Here is a 21,103-nt window from a genome sequence, read left to right as displayed (position 1 = left end):
GGAATTTTGGTTTCTAGGCTGTGCTTGTGTTGAGACCATAAATTCTTTAGGTACCACTGTAGCTTTCTCATATGCAGTCTGGCATGAGGTACCAGTATTATGCAGGATGCCATGAAGCCCAGGGCTTGCAGTACTTTTCTTGCTGTTAGATGGTTCTGCTTTGTTAATGCCAAGAAGTAGAGAGGTAGTTGCTTTTGTTTTTCTACAGTTAGGAATGCCATTTGCTTTGATGTGTCCAGCTCTGCACCCAAAAAGGTTATTCTTTGGGATGGTATCAGCCTTGACTTTTTTATATTGACTGTATATCCCAGGGCTTGTAGCAGGTAAATGACTCTTTGTAAGTCTTCTGTTAGCTTGTTTATGCTGTCCGCTTGTATCAGGCAGTCCGTCCAGGTAGGGGTAAAATTTGGATTCCCTGAAGCCTGCAATGAGCGATTACTGATGCCAGGCATTTCGTGAACACTCTGGGCGCAGTAGATAAGCCAAAGGGCAATGCTGAGAATTGATAATGCTCTGATCCTGCAAGAAATCTGAGGTATCTTCTGCAATTTGGTCGTATGGGGACGTGCAGGTATGCCTCCTTGAGATCTAGAGTTACCAGCCAAGACTCCTTGCCCAGCATGGGAAGAAGTTGCTGTAGAGTCAGCATTTTGAATTTTGGAACAATGAGAAAAGTGTTTAAAGCGTACAGGTCGAGAATAGGCCTCCATTTGCTCTCTTTTCTTGGTACCAGGAAGAGTCTGGAGTAAAATCCCTTTCCTTGCTCCATAGATGGTACCTTTTCCACAGCTCTCATCCTTAATAAATGAGATATTTGTTTTAGAGCTTCTGCCTTTTGAGTTGGTGGTAGGTTTGGCATTCCTCTCTTCCCTGGTAGAGTATGGAAATGAAACCTGTAACCTTGGTCTATAGTTTGCAAAATCCACTTGTCCCTTGTGATGTAATGCCAGTTTTTTGAAAATAAAGCTAGCTTTCCGCCTAAGGGTGCTTCTAGCTGTTCCCTGGTAGGCGGTGTCAGAGCCAAGTCACTGTGGCTGTCCTGTTGCAGTGGTGGTGGCTGCGTCTGTGGCTCGCTGGTTGTTACCCTGCCACTGGCGTCCACTGTAGGCACCCCTGGATTGGTTTCTGCCTCTTGACCGTCTATTCCTGCCTCTCTGTGCTTTAGAGGAGTCTGGAAAGGACCAATTTTTGGACGGCCAATTCCTGCTAAACCTTGGAGGTTGAACCTGTAAGAAATCTTTCACTGTTTGAACAGATTTTGCTTTCTCCTCCAATCTTCTTCAGAACCTGCTGTGCAGGGGAACCAAATAAATTGGCCTTGTCCATGGGAGCATCTAATAGTTTTGATTTGACATGATCCGGTAAGGCCTGTTCTTTCAACCATGCATGCCTTCTTTTAACTGTGCCAGTCATGGCTGATCTAAAGGAAGCCTCCAGTGCATCATAGCCACATTTTAAAGAATGGTTGCTAACTTGTTGAATGTCATGTACCATTTCCTGAACATACTTCTTATCAAAAGGTTCATCAGAGGACAGTTTTTTAGTTAACTGGTCTAGCATAAATTCTTGATATTGTATCATATGAAATTGATAGTTCAAGGCCCTAGCTGACAGAGTAGCAGAAGTGTAAACTTTTTTACCCCATCTCTCTAAGGACCTGGATTCCCTTTCAGAGGGGAGGGGGTTTTTAGCAGAGGTAGATGCTACAGCCTTAGGTCCCTGGGAGATAGTCTCGGGATCTGCAAAAGGAGCCTTGTATAAATAGTAATGTGCGTCCGGGACCCTGTAGAACCTGTCGGGCTTAGCAGGGGCCGGAGGTAAAGAATCAGGAGCAGTACAAGCATCATTAAATGCATCATCTACAACAGAGAGAACTGGAGGTATAGCTAAAGGCCTATGTTGTGGTAAATGTAAAAAAGTTCTAAGCCTTTTCCTGGAGTCTGAAAAATCTTGGCAATGCCACTGAAATTGTTCCCTCATGGCATGCAAGGTTTCCCCAAAGGAAAATTCCTCGGGTGGAGAGGCAGAAGGGATGGACTCTTCAGCATCAGAGTCTTCGTAAGGGGAATAAGAAGCCTCTGGAGGATCTGTATTGTCTGAATCATCAGAGGAATCATCTGTGGACACTGGCTCAGGGGGCTCTGCTCTAGGCCTCTTCTCAGGAGGTGGATGAGAGGCCCTGTCTGGATGAGGCTGGGATCCCCGGATTAAAGAAATAAGATCCTCTGCCAAAGAGAGCATTTGGGAACTGGAACTGGGCCTGTGAGTAGGGGTCTTAACAGGTACAGTTTTTGTAGCTTTAGCTGCTTTAGCCCTGGCAAAGGCCTTAATGGACATGGCTGCAGGAGGCCTAGCAGCTCCATGTGCAGGAGTAGAAACATCCAAGGGAATAGTGTCTGATAATTCCTGAGAAATCGCAACAGCAGGTTGGATTTCAGAAGCCGATTCCACGAGGTTAGAAGAAGCCTCGGTAGAAGGCATGCTTTCAGCTGAAGGAAGAACCGCTTGCTCGGTTTCAGCCGAAACAGAGACACTCACGGTTTGCTTAACCGCGGTTTCAGCCGAAACCGCGGACCGCGAGTGTCGGTCCTTTTCCTTGCGGTTTTTGGTTATTTGTGAAGTCGGAGGATCCGACGGCATCTTATAAGCAAAATCAGAGCCAAAAAACTGCTCAGCAAATTCCGACCGAAATCTAAGCGTCCGTCGGTTAAAAGAAGCACAGGCTAGACAAGCTGCTACGTCGTGGTCTGTGCCTAAACAAGGTAAGCAGTAAGAGTGGAAATCTTTATGAGGTATTTGTTTCCCAAAGTTAAACAGTTATTCACTTTTTCTGACATCGGCTGAGGCAAGAAAGAGTCCCCAATGGGGTACTTAGCTTTTTAGAAGTCTTCGAAGTTGTATTCGGTAGTAGTAATCTCTGGTTCTGACCGACCGGCACTTGCGAACAGCTTCTGCTTCGGGCGCCACGCGGCAAGAAAGACTGAGGAAAATGGCGTCGGCTGATGCCTTTATACCCAAATAACTGCAGCTATGACGTCGGGTGAAGTGCGACACCAGCCGAAGCCAGACCCAGACTTTGGAATCCGGCCGACCGAAGGGCTGCCTGACGACAGGACAACCCATTTGTAAGGACTGCAGATGCATCCTTGAAGGACATCAAGGAAACAGTACGAGTCAGGTCTCCTGCTGTGAGCTGTCAACTTACCCTTAGCGCTTTGACAGCTAGGAAAGTTAGGTATGAAGGGGATGTGAGAAGAGCCGAAGTAGTACAATTCAGCCTTCACAAAAAAGACTGCAATTTAGCCATTCTAAGCAGCAGTAAAAAGCACTTTGAAAGTCTGTTCTGTGGCATTTGCACTGTTTGGGTTTAAACAGTCACCGAATGGCATGAAATGTTACTTAAAACGAACTGACTGAAAGACAGCAGTGTATGTATGTAAAATCAATGCAATGACACGAGCTTTAGGAAGAAAGAGGCCTGTGGGCAAGCTTCAGGATGCTAAACTCCATGTGGTCAGACTCAGAAATTACATATAAAAATATTTAAAAACTTATAAACAGTCCCAGAATGGTACTAAAATGTAGGAAACACCAAACCATGATGAAATAAACATGTTTTTGAGTCTGTGGGTGCTGTTCTCCTTTAAGTTAACTTGCTTATTTACAACTAAGAAATAGCTCTTTTAAAGGGTGTCAAAATATGTTAACTAGAAAGTCAATGAAAATAAAAAGGGATACTGTCCAAACATAAAATTAAGCAGCAGTAATTCATACTACAACCACCGTAAATGAATGAACAGAATGGCTCAAGGAGAGTGATGTACAAAAAAGTGTTGCATGGGCATTAGCAACGAAGAATGTTTTTCTCTACTTTTCGGAAATCAAAATCACTCTTGCTTTAACAGAATGAAAAAAACATTCCAAAGAAATCATTGGAGGGAAAAGCATACCACTCCCTCCAAGTGGGAACAACCTCCTTCCTTACATATACTAACTCCACCATGAAAAGAAAACAAAAATGAAACACTTCAAATCACAACTAGCATGCAAAAAGAAAACGCCAGCACTCCTGACACAAACATACAAGCAATGACTTCTTAAGAGAAGTGACAAGGGGGATTCAGAATACGGTGGAAAAGTAGGGAGTTTAATCTCAATCTTATACTCCCTCCAACATTTAAGTTTTTGACGATCGTTAAAACTTCAGAATATTTAAATACAATGCAGTTCTACAGGAACGTTGCAAAGTACATGTTCAAAGACACCACAGTTCCCTACAGTTATATCAGATATCTTGCATGTACAGTCAGTCCCCAAAAAGATTAAAGCAGAAAAATAAACTTGCAAAGTACAATGTCAACATTTCAAGAAATCATACATCTATGGCAACAATTAGATAAGTAGCAGACCCCAATCCCCAAGTCGTCAGGAAATTTCAAATACCTGGAACTAAAAAGCACTGTGCATAGCGACTACATAAGTTTCAGTATTAGCTCCAAAATGTACTCAGACGGGTAAGAAAGTACAGTTGTGTACACTTACCATAAATGTAGATGTTTGAGTGTATTCACTGTTGCAGTCATTACATTTGGCAAGTTGCCCTCAGTCCGCCTGATTAACAAAGTCTTGGGTCCTGCGTCGGTTGCTGTCCCCTCTTCCAGGACGTCAGGTCATCAGGGGTATAAAACATGCAGCCAACGTCATTACCTCAGTTTTTCTTGTGCCAGATGTCAGGTGCCCCCAGGATGGGGGGCAAAATAAAATTTTAAAACACAAAAATATACCTCCAAAAAGCAAATACATCAAAAATCCTTTTAAGCATAGTCACGGAAAGTAGAGGTATAGTCAGAGAAAAACAGGGAGCTGCAGGGAGGGTAACCAGGACTGCAACAGTGAAAACACTCTAACATCTACATTTATGGTAAGTGTACACAACTGTACTATGTTCTTCGTGTTTCACTGTTGATCATTACATTTGGGTAGATTCCCAAAGCCATGGTTGGGAGGATGGATTTATACAGCATTAGGACCAGCTATAAGGCCCTGCAAGACAGCAGTGGCGAAGCCAGCTCTGGATTTAGAGAAAATTGGTAAATAACGCTTGGTGAAAGTATGAACTGAACTCCAGGTAGCAGCTTCTAAAATATCCCTGGTAGGAACACCTCTGAGAAAAATTGCAGAAATATATGCAGTCCTGGTGGAATGAGATCTGATCCCCCGGGGGATAGGTTTTCCATGGTGCTTATAGCAGAAATGAATGCAATGACTTATCCACTTAGAAATGGTTTGTTTTGAAATAGCCTTTCCCTCTGCCCCTGCAGCAAATGCTACCAGCAGTTGTTCAGACTTTCTTCGTGTTTTAGTCCTGTCCAAGTAAAATCTAAGTTGTCTGTGCACATCCAATGAATGCAGAATCCATCCCCCTTTGTTCTGTGGCCTGGGAAAGAAGGCTGGCAAATAAATGGACTGATTAAGAGCCACACTGGATACCACCTTGGGCATGAAGGATGGACTGGTCCTGAGTGACACCTTGTCTGCATGAAAGATGATGAAAGGCTCCACTGCCATGAGAGCCTGTAACTCCAATATCCTTCTAGCTGAAGTGATTGCTAGAAGGAAGGCTGTTTTCCAAGAAAGAAATTTTAAGTCTGCAGTAGCAGCTGGCTCGAAAGGAGGTAGAGTGAGTTTCTCCAATACAAAGGTAAGGTCCCAGGCAGGGGTTGGAGCTCTCCTGGGTGGTCTCAAGTTTTTGGCCCCTCTGAGGTACTGCTTGAGCAGAGGATGAGAGAAGAGGGGAGGTTCTGGGTTATAATGAGCTGAAATGGCTGAGGCATGGATTTTAATGGAAGAAAAAGACAGGCCCTTGTGAAGCATCTCAGTTAAGTATTGTAAAATCTGAGGTAAATTGGGTGCTGCTGTGCTCATTCCTTGAGACTGGTTCCAGGCACAGAATCTTTTCCATTTGTCAGCATAAGATTTTCTAGTACTAGGTCTCCTCGTCTCCAATATGATATCCATCACAGGTTTGCTGAGGGATGCTAAGGGTGAATTTAAGTGATTAGCCAAGCTGCAAGGTTCAATGTTGGAAGCTGAGGGTGCAGAATCTGGTTCTCATGCTAAGACAGTAAGGAAGGTGTCTGAGGCAGGTGCCATGAAGATATTTGTGACACACTGCGCAGGAGCAGGTACCAGTGTTGGCGTGGCCAGTCTGGAGCAATCAAAATCATTCTTGGTTTATCCTGTTTGACTTTTAACAGAACTTTGCAGAATAGAGGCAGAGGGGGAAAGGCGTAGACTGATGGGTTTTTCCAGCTGAAAGACAGAGCATCCATTTTCCAGGCTTTTTTTGTGGGGAATCATTGTGCAAAATTTGTCCAACTGGTAGTTCCGGGGGGGAAGGTAAATAGATCTAGGTCTGGGTTCCCCCATTTCCTTGTCAACATGTTGAAAATCTGTGGTTCTAGTCTCCACTCATGTGGGTCCATGAGGTTTCTGCTTAGTCCGTCTGCCAGTGTACTTAATTTTCCTGGCAGGAATTGAGCTTGTAGGTGCACTTGGTAGTTCAAGGCCATGTTCCACAATGCCATGGCTGGTCTGCAGAGGGTGTAGGAATGTGTACCCCCCTGCTTGTTTATGTACCATATAACCGTAGTGCTGTCCGTCTTTACCATTAGTTGTCCTGGAAGAATGTAGTCCTTGAAGGCTGTCAGAGCATACTGTACAGCTAACATTTCTTTTTGATTGATATGTAGGTGCATTTGATTTGGGCCCCATTTGCCCTGAATGCACTTCTCTGCCAAGTGAGCCCCCCATGCATAGTCTGATGAGTCTGTAGTTAGGGTTTGGGCGGCAGGGGGTAACGTGAATGGCAGTCCCTTGTTTTGGTGGAAGGCTTCTGCCCACCATAGGAACTCCAGGCGTAGGCAAGGTATGATGGGAATCATTGTTTCCAGGTTGTGACAATGTTGACTCCATAGACTTTTTACGTACCACTGAAGTTTCCTCATATGCAGTCTTGCATATGGAATTGGAAGAATGCAGGAGGCCATGAAACCAAAGGCTTGCAGTATTTGTCTTGCAGATATCAGGGTTTTTGTGGCCACTTGTTTGAAGTAAGTTACCAAATGAATTTGCTTTTCTCGCATGAGGAAAGCCATCTGGGCAGTTGTACTCAAGCTTGCACCCAGGAATGTAATCTGCTGAGAGGGTACCATTTGTGATTTCTTTTTGTTTATGGTGTACCCTAGACAAGTTAGAACCCTTTTTACAAACGCCAGATGATTTAGAAGCATGGCCTGGTTTTCTGCCTGAATTAGACAATTGTCCAGGTATTGATATATTTGAATATTTCTTTGCCTGCAAAATGCAATTACTGGAGCCAGACACTTTGTGAATACCCTGGGTGCAGTAGACAAGCCAAAGGGCAGTGCAGAGAATTGATAATGCAAGTAGCCTGCTTTGAAGCGTAGGTATCTTCTGCAAGATTCCCTGATTGGGACATGCAGGTAAGCTTCTTTTAAATCTAGCCAAACAAGCATCTTTGCCTAGCATAGGAAGTAATTGGGGAAGAGTCAGCATCTTGAATTTTGGAATGTCCAGAAAGGTGTTTAGAGAAGACGGGTCCAGAATTGGATGCCATGATTTGCCTTTCCTGGGTACCAGGAAAAGCCTTGAATAGAAACCTTGTCGGAAATAATTAAAGGTACTTGGAACTTATCTGCTTTTAACTTAGAAGATTCACATTACTCTGTTGCAAAAGGGTCTTAGCTTTATTCCAGTGGCTAGCGATAATCTCACCACTGCCTTGACAAACCTTAAACAATTTGTTAGAAATATTAATCTCAAAGTTTTGTTTGGTAATTCTAGTTTTCCTCAAACTTGTTGCAAAAGACGTAGCACTTTTATTCCTGCCAGCATACCTGTACTAACAGCTTTCCATGACTTATGTGAAAGCGAGCTGAGGGATATATATTCTAGAGATTTGAAAATGAAGCCTTATAATTTGACTTATGATGAATACATAGCTCTGAAAACATTACAAGCAAGGGACGATATCATTAAACAAGCTGAAAAAGGGGGTGTTGTAGTGCTAATGGATCGCGTAAAATATCTGCAGTCTACGATTTCTTTACTTGAAGATGGCAATGCATTTAAATGCATTACAGTTTCGGATGCTAAGAAACGTATAAGCATGGTAAATATGTTGAGATATGATCTGCAAGTTAATGGTGACATTACTTTAGATTTATTTCATTTCTTTAGTGTTACTTGTCCGATAATTCCTCAGCTCTATGGCCTTCCAAAAATCCATAAGTCAATTTTTAACCCTCCTATGAGGCCTATAGTGTCTGGACATGGTTGGCTCACTGAGCCTATTTCAATTAATCTCCAGACACAGTTACAACCATTACTTGCAGAATGCAGCAATGTTTTGAGAGATACTACAGATTTCATATCTAAGTTGCGACATTGGTATAATAGTTTAAATTATACTTTCTTTAATCAGGGTGACTTTTTATTTGTAACTTTAGATATTTCATCCCTTTTCACAGTCATACCCAATGAGTATGGTATTGATTCAATTAGAGATTTTCTGATTTCACAGACTACTGTACCAATAACTCATATAGAAAACATTTGTTGGATATAGTGCTGACTAATAATGCTTTTGTATTTGATGAGCAAATATACCTGCAATTAACTGGTGTGGCCATGGGCACATCAGTTGCTAATACTTATGCCAACTTGGTATTGCATCAGTGGGAGAAACATATTTGCAGTAATATTAATTCTTTGAATAAGCATGTATGCTTTTATCAACGTTTTGTGGACGATTGTTTTATGATTAAGAAAGGTTCTTTGTCCCAGTTGGCTGATTATGTACAATATTTAAATACAACCACAAACCTTTTAAAATTCAAAATGGATTGTTCAGATCATGCAATAGCATTCCTTGACATTAGAGTGGAATTGGTGGAAGGGTTCCTTCACACTAATGTTCACAAAAAGGAGGTTCATGCTGGCAGGTACATTCATAGTACCAGCATGCACGCTCCACATGTCTTCAAAGGTATTGTAACATCACAGTTCAGCAGGGTAAGCAGGTTAAATACAGATGATACGTGTTTTAGTAAACAGCTTGATGACATGATGGAAGACTTTTTGAATAGTGGGTATGATTTTAATTTCTTGTTGGAGCTAAAAATCAGGCCATTGCTGACAGAAAAACAAAATTTAAACCAACTTTTTTGTTGGATGTTGAACCTAATTCCATGTCGAATAATGTTAAGCAAAAAGACTTAAAAATAAGATATTACTTCGCATAATATCAGGACACACTTAGTTAAAAAAGTTATAAGAAGGAACTGGGTCATTTTAATGGCATCAGATGATGTCAGAGCTGTTTTAGATAACCCCTATTTCTCATACAAGAACATGAGGACATTAAGAAGCAAGTTATGTTTTAAGGACTTCATTAGGAATTCCAATTTACCTATTAGTTCTAGATCAGGCACTTTTCGTTGTATGAATTGCTCCTGCTGCCCTGATATCTTGAATACTGATAGTAATATGTTTAAACATTCGGTAACTGGTAAAATTTACCAATTTGATTTGACAGCAACATGCATTACCAGTAATGTCGTATATCTAGCAACCTGTTCATTATGTCCCGCATTTTATGTGGGGAAAAACATCAAGGAAGTTGAAAGAACGTATTATTGAGCACAAGTCAGAGATTAGAAGAACTAACGACAAGAACCTCTATACAAACACACAAGTACATGTGGTTCTAACCATAGGTTTAAGTTTAGAGTAATAGATAATATACATATAAGCATAAGGGGTGGGGATATTAATAATTTACTTGAGACCAGAGAATATGAATGGATTCTTAGATTAGCTGCTGACCATCCACCAGGATTAAATTCCACGGTCACATTGAAACCTGTTCTCATTAAATTACAACAGACAAAACTACATTGTTAATTTGAGTATTTGTATTATGCTTGACAAGTTTTATATGTTTTATATGTTTTACATATTTTAATTATTTTTGTAGTCTTATGTCTGTCACATGATTTTGGGCTGCATGTCATGTGACACTATAATGTGTATATAAACTTATCTGGTTTTTAGAATTGTGTATTAGCATTGAGAAAGGGTTATACCCGAAAGCTTTTTTTTCATAAAGGTGGTTTTTCTCTACAATCGTGTCGGTACGCACTATTTTTAAAACCCATTTGCCCTCGGTTATGAGTTCCAGTTTTTTGCATGAAAAGCAATCTTTCCTCCCCAAAAGGGTGGCTAAAAGTTAAATGTTTGGTAATTTTAAAGGAAAGTCATTGAGACTGTTTACCATAGGGGGGTGTCTTGTTATTTCCAGATTTGGAAGTGGAAGCCCCCCATTGCTTAGGTCTGAGTCTCCCCAGGGACTGAAACCTGGTGCTTTTGTAGTGCCTGGATTTGGCTTGAGAGGATCTGGAAGGAGCTGGAAAGAACCAATTCTTGGTAGGCCAGTACCTACTAAATCTTGGAGGTTGCAGTTGTAAGAGATCTTTTACAGTTTGCATAGATTTAGCTTTATCTTCGATCTTTTTTAAAACTTCTTCAGCCTTATTGCCAAACAGGCGGTCCTGACTTAAAGGAGCATCCAACAATTTTGCTTTAACATGATCAGGCAGAGATTGCTCCTTAAGCCAAGCATGCCTTCTAAGCACAGACCCAGTAACAGCAGCCCTGCAAGAGGCCTCTAAAGAATCAAAACTACATTGCAAAGTATGTTTTCCAACTTGTTCAGCAGAATGCAATAAATCCTGTAAATCTTTATTTTCCAAACAGTCAGAAATCAACATAATTTTTTGTTTAAGCAGTCCAATAATATGCTGTTGATATTTTAACATATGAAATTGGCAGTTTAAAGTCCTGATAGCCAAGGTTGCAGAAGTATAAACCTTTTTACGCCATCTATCCAGCTCCCAGAGTGTCTATCAGAAGGGGTGGACTTTTAGCAGTAGAAGCCTTAATGCCCTTAGGCCCTTGAGAAATAGTTTCAAGATCTACAACAGGATTTTTGAGAAGGAACCTGTGGGACTCGGGAACCCTGTAGTATCTGTCAGATTTACAAGGAGCTGGAGGCAGGGAATCAGGGGCCATACTGGATTCCGAAAACACACACGTCTAGAACAGGAGGTATAGCCAAAGGCCTATGCTGAGGTAAAAGAAGAAAATCCCCAAGCCTCTTTTTTGAATCAGAGAATTCCTGACTTTGCCAGTAGAAATGCTCCCTTAAAGTATACAAAGTTTCACCAAAAGAAAAATCCTCAGGAGGGGAAGCACAGGAAATGGAGTCCCTCTGCATCAGAATCTTCATAAGTAGGTATGGACAAATCCAGGTCATTAGAAGAGTCAGAAGAAACAGAATCCTGACCAGACGATTCAAGCCAAGCTCAGGCCTAGGCCTCTTAGAAGGGGGGGTTGACTACCCCCGATTAGAGTAATTAGATCTTCAGCCATTTTGATCATTTGTTTTTTAGGCATAGGGGCCTGGGCGTCGGGTTTTTCGACATAGATCGAGATTTAGGCCTTAGGAATGAAGATGGAGTTGGTTTGATATGCAAGTCTGTAGGCCTGAATACACCCTCAGATGCAGGTGCCTACACAGCGGCTCCGGACCCATCCAAGGTAGAGAACTCCGTGGGTTCCATAGTCTTAAGTATCTTGCTGCATACCGGACTCCAAATGGGTCGCAGTAGAGGCCAGCGAGTCAGAAGTAGTGAGTATCAGGGGCTGCGAAAGCACCTCACTGAGTACCGGCGAACTGGCGAATGGCTTAGAAGCGTAGTCAGTTCTGAACCTCAAAGGCCTGTCTCTGTCTATCTTTGCATTTTTTTCATAATTCTGGTAGTTGGATGGCTAACTGGCGTCATTTCTGGATAATTAAACTGAGAACCAAAATATTTAGAGGCAAAAATGTACCAACGACGGATAGTGCGCTGATTAAATAAAGCACAAAACCAACCGCAAGGTAGGTCGTGGTCAGGGCCTAGGCAAGGAATACAGTACAGATGAAAATCTTTATGAGGTATTTGCTTTACACAAGTAATGCAATTATTAACTTTTACTGACATCGGTAAGGAGCAAGAAAAAGTTTGCCCAACAGGGTCCTTAGCTTTAAGTTGAAGACTTCTGTTCTGAAACTCAAAAACGAAAATTTCATGAGTCGGCTGACCGGCACTTGCGAACTGCTTCTGTGTCGGGCACCGCACAGCAAGAAAGACTGACGTAATGACGTCGGCTGCACAAATGTAATGACTGCAACAGTGAAACGCGAAGAACATCAACAAGAAAACTTAAGGCTGACAGGTTAATCTTAAATTGATGTCAGCCAGACCATGTAGGAATCAATTTTAAATGCAACTGTCTATGTAATCTTTAAAGCGAGATTCAGCAATCAAAATTTTTTTGAAAATTGACAAAGGTTGGAAAATGGATAACTTGTTGCATTGCAAAGGACAAAATCTCTAAGATTAGAGATCTAATGGATCCATATCTTGGTGATCTCAAGTACAGTGTTCAACAGATATACTGCCAAATCAATGCCATGATGCACACGTTGTAGAACTGCAAACAAATCTTGGATACTGGCTGCATGCAACAGACCCACCTATTCCATGTACTAATACAGGTTCATAGGTTTATACTAGGCTATCTGCCCTAAGGGATTTCTAAGCCTAGCCCAAAGTTTTGTGGCTTACGCCACCCCTTATGTTAAAAAATACTGTGCCCATTAGTTTGTTGTGCCTCTGTCCAGCAGTGACACAGAGATGATTCCCAGGGTAAACCTACGATCTCCCATCCACCGGTCAAGATTTCTCTTGAACAGAGCCAGCGAGGTGCTCTGCCTCACATGGACTGGGATTTTATTCCACAGCATAGGGAGTCTCTGGGTGACAAATCTATCCCTCCAGCATGTCCTATTTATATCCGTGCTAAGGTTTAAGTCGCTTGCCCTAGTGGATCTGGTAGATTTGGATTTTTTGAGGTGGAGCATATCCATTAATTCCGGGTTGGACATGGCCTTGTACGTCAGGCACAGGTCACCTCTGAGCAGGCGGTATGCGACTGAATAGAGCTGGAGTTTCTTCAGTCTGGCAGCATATGACAGATTTTGGAGTCCCCTTATCCTTTTGGTGAGGAACTTTTGGGGTCTCTCCAATTGCTGCAGGTGTCGGGTGAGATATATCCCGAATGGGGCATTGTACTCGATCATTGGTCTGATAAGTGAAGAGTACAGGGGAACAATGACCTCACTTGATCTGGATGTGAATCCCTTCATGATCAGGTGGGCAATGTAGAAGGTCTTTCTAACCACTTTAGCAATGTGAGTGTCAAAAGAAAGGCCACTGTCAACCTGGGTCCCCAGGTCCCTGATAACCTCTTCTGTGCTTAATGGATTGCCACCTATATGGTAGCTTGGGGTTACCTTGTTTTTACCGAAGGGTAGGACTATACATTTTTTGGCATTTAACTTCAGGCCATGGCTCTGGCACCAGTTATCAGTTTCCGTGAGACCCCTCTGAAGGATATCTGTGTCCGATGTACTTTCCACTATGGCGCCCAGTTTGCAGTCATCTGCAAACTTTGTCAGCCATAGTCTTCCTATGTTTGCCTGTACTTCTGAGAAGTAGATGCCGAACAACAGGGGGCCAAGGACGGAGCCCTGTGGGACACCACTTGTGACCGGCTTGGAGTCTGACACGGCGCCAGCAACTCTAACCCTGTGGGTTCTGTCCTTTAGCCAGTTTGCAACCCATCTTGTGAAATATGGGTTTACATTTCAGCTGGTAAGTTTCTCTATAATACCCGAGTGGGGTATTGTGTCGAAAGCTTTTGCAAGGTCAAGGTAGGCTGTATGGACTGCCTTACCCTCATCAATGGCCTTGGTGACTGTTTTGAAGAAGTCGACCAAGTTCAAAAGGCATGATCTGCCCTTGACAAAGCCAAACTGGGTCGGGTCCAATGTCTGCAAGTCCCCTATGTCTTTGTTTATGAGTTCCATTATGATCCTCTCCCAATAGCTTTGCAGACCAGGCTTGTTAAGCTTATGGGGCGGTAATTTCCAGGGTCCGTAGAGGTACCGCCTTTGTGGAGTGGGACCACAGTTGCCGTACGCCACTCCTTGGGCACGTATCCTGTGGTAAGGCTAAGATTAAACAGCTGCCTTATATGCGGGTTTAGTTCCTCGTTGAGTTCGTGTAGCACACAGCCGGGGACACCATCCGGTCCCATTGATGCTGTGTTTTTAACTTTAGAGAGAGCAGCTTTCACCTGCACATTAGAGATGTCTGGGAGGCTATACTCCGCTGGGATAGTTATCTCTCCTTTTGGGGGGGGAGAGGGGGGTGAAGTTTGCACTGAACCTGTCTGCCAGTATGAGTTGGCAATGTCTGAGAGTTCAGTAATTTTTATATCATTTTTGACTAATTCTGCGCATATCTGGGAGTTTCCACCCAGGTTTCTAACATAGCTGAAGAAGGCCTTATGATTGTCTTTTGAATCTATTGCAATTTTTCTCTCAAATTTGGCCTTGGATGATTTTATGAGTGCTCGTATTTTTTTTACTAATAATGATCAAGGGTGTCTTCTCTTATGGATTTTGCTCTATCATGTAACAACTTTCTCCTCTTATTGTAAAGTTTGTTTATGGCTGGGGTCCACCAGACTGGACGTTTGCCCTTGGTGGAAAGAGTCTTGGTTTTATTAGGGATTGCCTGATCCATGCAGTCCTAGAGGTGTTCGTAGAAGGCATTTGTAAGGGCTTCCGCAGCTTGGGTTGTGGTTTCCACTGGCTCGGGGGCCTTGAAGGATACCACACCAGTCTTGAGTAGTGTGAAGTTTGCTTTAGAGAAGTTCTTCACTGTGGTCTTTTTTGTTTGGGGTGGGGGCGGGATGTGGATTTCCAGTGAGATAAGTTTGTGATCTGATCTCACCAATGACGGATATACTTCCGGTGTGGAGCATTTTGTCCCCATGTTTGTGATGATGAGATCTAGTATATTTTCCCCTCTTGTGGGAACGGTGACTAGTTGTTCCATGGCATTTGAATTTATGAACTCCAGGAACCTTTGGGCTAGAAAGTTGGGGCTTGAGTAATGTTCCCAGTCCATATTTGGGTAGTTGAAGTCACCCAATATAATGGTGTTTGGAGATACATTTATACCCTCCAGTGTCTTCAGGAAGGCTGTGTGGGGTTCCTGAGTTTGAGAGGGTGGCCTGTAGCATGCTACAAATTGTAGAGCAGTTTTGCCTATGGTTAACTGCACCTGGATGGTTTCCGATGCTTCGTGCGTTGCCACAAACCTGGAGGTGTGGGTATCCTTGATGAATATGGATACACCCCCTCCTTTTGTGGTGTGGTCCGGGTTTTGGGGCCGGAAGGCATGATATGAGGTAAAACCTGATAGTGCCGGGGTGCTCTCAGGAGCCTTGAACCAGGTTTCAGTCACAGCACAGACATCGATGTTCTCCATACTGAGAAGGGCCTCGAGAGCGTGCATTTTGAGATTTAGACTTCTGGCATTGAGCAGCATTACCCTTAGTTTCTTCACATTTTTGTTTTCTAGGGTGGTAGGTTTAGAATTTGAGCCTTGCCTAAAAAAGGCACTATGGGGGTGGCAAGAGCCTTAGCCAATATCCGGAATCCCAGGGGTGACAGGTGCAAGCCGTCCCTTGCGAAGCAGCGTGGCTTATCAAGCATGTCATCCCAGGCAGACAGACACTGGATCCCCTTTGAATGACACCAGAAATTAAGCCAATTGTTAAAGCTGATCATCTTGTCTCTATGTTGTGGCATCATTCTTGGTGAAGGAAGGATACTGCTCAGGGTCATACCTGCCTGGGCTACATAATCAGAGAGCTCCTCTATGTCCCTTTTCATGTAGTCCAGGGAGGTACGTCTCAGGTCGTTCACACCAGCATGGACAATGACCGTGTCATATTTGTACTTGCTGTGGAGTGACCCAAGTGCTTGTGTTATGTGGCGGATTCTAGCGCCCGACAGGCAGCTTACTGTGACCCTCTCCTTGTTCAGCCTGGTGAGTGCGACGTCAGTGTGTATGACTATGGAGTCACCTATGACAAGTATGTTTGGTGTTGTATTTGGCCTTAAGGGCTGTGACTGCTTTGCACACTGATTTTGTGGTTTATGTGTTGCCTGTGGTGTGTCGTGAGGTGGCAGTTGCTTGGATGTCTGCTTTGGAGGCCTCTGCTGTTTAGGTAAATTTTTGCTCAGAGCCTCCGAGTATGACTTTGTGTGTTTATGTGTTTGATTCATTGTTGTGATAGCGTTATGTGAGACTGGGTTTGTGGTGTGTGTAGTTGCCTTCTCCTCCTGTCTGGTCTTGCCAGTCCTGAGTTGAGAGAGCTCAGCCTCCAGTTTGGCTAAATAGCTGCATCTCTCGCAAGTATTTGTGTTATGTGGGAGGAGGAGAGGGTTGTCAGTGTACATGAGGGAATTGTAACATTGCCTCAATATTCCCAAATTCACCAACTGGACAGGAGAGGACGCCAGCATCTGGCCCTTCGACATGCTAGAGAAATTTAGAAGTTAGGGGTGTAACTGAATAAGAGAGGACTTAGTAAGGAAGTGGGTACTCCTGGGGGAGGTTTGCTAGTGAGGGACTTTGTATAATACAGAAGTGCTAAACCTGAAAAGAAGATGCTTTTAAGACAAGTAAAAGCTTTTAGGAACAAGTGCTGCGCTTTTTAGTTAAGGGATATACTGTTTAGATTACTAGTAGAGCAGTTCTAAGGGAAAAAATGAAGAACAGACTTTATGGAGCCAGAAAAAGTTTAACCTTGTTAAACTGGTGCTGCCCTATGCTGCTCTAGTGGCAACTCCACGCTAAAGCGTGCTTGATAGCAGGGGCTGGAAAGAGCCAGGAATTGACAGAAAACAGCCAATAAAACTACAGTTTCAAGTCAGTAACCACTCCCACAGGGGGCAGGGAAGCAGCTCAATATTTATCACTGCCACTGATCCAACAGAGAGACTTTCCTTTAGCCCAAGCAAAAATGGCCTCACAGAAACTTACAAAATAGTTCAAGAACAGCAAGCCTGTAACTTAAACTTTTTTAAATCTCAGAAAAGTGGGAAAAAAGCAAGATTTTTTTTTTTTGTTTTTTCAGAGATAGCAGAGGTTCACAAGTAATTTCAAGTTATAACAGTGCAGTAAATGACCTCACAAAAGAGTGCTAGGTCAAAGACAGAAAATATGCAAGTTTTGAGAAAAAAAACGATTTTAAAATTAAGTGCAAACGGGAAAAAAAAAGTGCTGACAAAATACACTAAGCTTCAGGTCAAAGTGACATGTTCATTCACAGTAGTGGAGGAGAAGGTTGTCCAACAATGCAGATACATTAGCCACTATAGGGATAAAAAGTATAAAGTTAGTATTTCAGAAGGTATCTTACAAAACAGATCTCTGACATTCAATTACAGGATACCATTAAATTTGTATCCATGGGACCCATTAACTCTCACAGTTAAGAGCACTGCAGATAAAAGCTATAGAAATTTTACAAAAGTGTATGCTTAACAGCCCACAACCGGTCTCAAATTAAAGATTTAAGACATCCACATTTAAGATTTACATAAATAAAAACATTACTAAGCCCCTAATCTTGGCAGCTGCAGTGGTCAGCACTGCTGTCTCACAGCAAGAGGTTCTCTGGTTCGATTCTTGGTTGGAGCACCTTCGGTGCAGTCTGCATATTTTCCCTGCGGTCAAGTGAGTTTTAAAGACATGCAGTAGGTGAGTGTATGTGTATGCGTCTCTCTTCTGTGAAAGCTGGTCACCGCACTAGCAACTCAACACCATAAAAACTCCACTGCCAATCAATCTGCAGACGGTTGATCCAATGGGGCAACCCCTTACTGAAGAAGCCAAAAGACAGGTTTTACTAAGCCCCTATCTTACACAGCTATAATGATCTAAACCCTTTGACTGCTTCTTTTTTATTTAATATTTGTTTACTGGGAAAGAGCCCATTTTCAGTGGAGGCCTGGGGAGAAACACTCCAAATTCATGTCTTTGGAATGTGGGAGGAAACCAAAGCACCCAGAGGAAACCCACATGAATGCAGGGAGGACAAGCATATTCCGCACAGAAGGCACCCCAGCGGAGAATCGAACTGGAGAACCTCTTGCTGCAAAGCGACAAAGCTAACCGTGGCACCACTGCTCTGACACTTCTTTTTATCAACTGAAGGAACTTTAGAAAAAAACAGCCAATGTCACAACCAGATCTACTACAGACAGTTACTAGTAACACACACTCCTGAAAGTTTAATGTGGGTAAGAACACAAATAAAATAACTAACCTTGTACTATTTAAAGGCGGGGATTTGGTGCACACAGAGAAACACGCATTATCATGGTAGGCTGCCAACAAACCTTGTCTGTCATCAGAATCATAGAAGGTATAAAACCTGGAAAACCATAAAAATGTGTTAACACAGAGAAACATAAAACTAGCTACTTCAAGTTTCAGTAGCAAGCAAGGGACCACTTACAAGGTAAATCAATGGCAAAACAGACAAAAAATACTCCATTAAACTAAGGCTTCTAATAATATTGCAACTTAAATTAGCAGATTAAAGAAATTTTCACACAGACATTAACAGTAAACTTATTTGATAATGAACTGCAAATGTGACCATGTAGTTACACTGCAAATGCTTAACAAGAAAAGTTAGAGAGGTTACAAAAGGATTGGATAAGCAATTCACACAAAAAACAATGGGAGGATATATCTGTCTCTCCCAAATATGCAACAAAATCTGGAAGATTTAGAATTTTTCCTTAGAAATGTTTACAGAGATATTTTACTATCCCAAGCAAACTCCATCATTTGCTGTCTACTTGAAGGAAAATTCTCTGGAGATGTAACAGGGAAGAAAGAGGTAATTGGGAACATACTTTTTGGGTGTGCGGTGAGCTGGCAGATTTTAAAGATTCCTTGTAGGATGCACAGTCGGAGATGCTGGGTGGGCTGACTGATGTAAGCGGTGATTTTTCTGAGCTATGACAGAATCAGAATTGCCTACACATAAGTCCTTGCTGTGTCTAATTATAGTGGCTACCAAAAAAGTAGTTACTAGAAAATGAAAATCAAAATCTAAACCAACGATACTAGAAGTACTGAATATAGTAACAGAGACAAAACTGGAACGGAGATCTTTAGAAAAGGGTAGGAGCAAACTACATATGCAAAAATGGGAATTGTGGGAACAATACATACAGGGGAGGGAAGAGGTTTAAAAAGAAGGCAGGACTTTGACTGAAAATGATTGGATAGAAAAGTGATGTATAATGTTTGCAACTGGGACTATACCAATATGGTCTGTAATGTAAAATGCTTGGAACTATAATTGTGTCTGTGTGGTTTGTTTTTCATTTACATAAATGTACGATTGCCTATGTCGTAAGTGATGGTTTAATAAAGATGTTTCTTGTCTTAAAAGGGGAAGGAATTGAATAATTTATGTAAGGTACTTGGGTTATATGATACATATATAGCAGTATATGTGAAGTATGTTTAAAAACGAGAACATGTTACTACAAAAAATCTATACCTTTCCAAAGGTGAATTAAGGGTACAGATTTTTTTTCCAACTGGCAAAATTTGCAAAAATCTTGGTTTAAAACGAACTTGTTTCGGTAAAAAGTGCACCTGGGGAAAAAAATGTTGAAATAATGGGAAGCATAGAAACCAACACTTTTTTTCGACTTCTACCATTTATAGAAAAAAACACTTTTAGAAACAATTATTTGCATTATGCTAGTATACACCCTTTATTTATGAAACATAATATGGCGAGAGGGCAATATATTAGATTAGATTATCTAGAATAATTTCTGATGACACTATCTTCTTCAATGAAAGTCAGATTTTTACGTCCTTTTTGTTAGAGGATACCCAGGTGAATTATTACAGTCTATTTTTACAGAAGTCAGTTACATAAGACATAGTAGATTTCCTCCTACAGTTTTAAAGGGGTTTTCTCCTAAATCTGTTCAAACTGACATTACTCCTATAGATATTGCACGTCTTGATACTGCATCTGATGGTTCCAGTATGATTCCCTTTAGTAATGATTCTAGCTCCGAGAATGATAGGTGCACAGCTTTCCCAGCACCCATTTGTAGGGATTCTAGTGCCATTAAGAATATTTTCCATTATAACTGGGATATTTTAACTTCTAGTCAAGATGTTAACTTTAAGTTGGGTTCTAGCCCAATTTTTTCACATAAGAAAGTTAAAGCTTTACACCTGTTATTTGAAAATAGAGACTTCCCTTTTTTGATCTCTCCTTCAGTTTTAAGCTCTACCAAGGGTATGTTTTCTTGTGGCAACTGTATTGTTTGTAAATGGAGTTTAACAGGTGACTCTTACACATTTAAGCACAATAATTTTACTATACATTTTGACAATATTTTTTTAACTGTAAATCTATTTTTGTGGTTTATGCAGAAGTTTTTTCTACATGTTCTGCATTTTATATAGGTAAAACTATACACAGACTTTCTACTAGAATAAAGGAAAATTATGGTGCTATTAGAAATGCAGATTTTAGCAATGCATTAGCAAAGCACAGTCACTCCTATACTCCTTTTGTTGATTTTAAATTTCTAGTTTTAGACCAGGTTCCCTTGTTCTTTGGAGATAAAGATACACTTTTAGAGGTTAAAGAGTTAAGATGGCAACTTTTATTAAATGCAGAAGCTCCCCCAGGTATTAATGAAACTTAACATTAAGTGTGTTTTAAAATGGCGTAATTAATTTTTTTTATCTGATGTGCCCTGTTGATGGTTCAGGCAACGCCTATTTTACATCTTGCTTGACACTATTAAATAGGTTATTATGCTTCTTTTATAATTACAAATAATAACACCCACGGAAGATAAGTGATAGCGAACAGACTGTAAACCAGAATGAGAATAAAAATGAATAAACAAACCAAAGTCTGTTCGCAGTCACACCAAGCAGTACTCCGTTGTTAAAAAGTCACATCTTTTCAGACCAAGTTAGTATTAAATCAA

The 21,103-nt window shown here is 41.6% G+C and overlaps 1 protein-coding gene across 1 annotated transcript in view; it reads right to left on the bottom strand.

The window, feature by feature from the left end:
- Positions 1–21,103, bottom strand: part of NXF1 (nuclear RNA export factor 1) — a 1,877,750-nt gene that overhangs the window by 344,395 nt on the left and 1,512,252 nt on the right. Inside the window, exon 12 of the mRNA XM_044075370.1 lies at positions 18,382–18,489. Coding sequence (XP_043931305.1) covers positions 18,382–18,489 — 108 coding nt within the window. The remainder of the gene's footprint in view (positions 1–18,381; positions 18,490–21,103) is intronic.

The sequence above is a fragment of the Protopterus annectens genome, chromosome 6.part1 (genome assembly GCF_019279795.1).
Source record: "Protopterus annectens isolate FY-2018-M chromosome 6.part1, PAN1.0, whole genome shotgun sequence".
Classification (NCBI taxonomy): domain Eukaryota; kingdom Metazoa; phylum Chordata; order Ceratodontiformes; family Protopteridae; genus Protopterus; species Protopterus annectens.
This window is presented reverse-complemented; position numbering and strand designations above follow the sequence as displayed.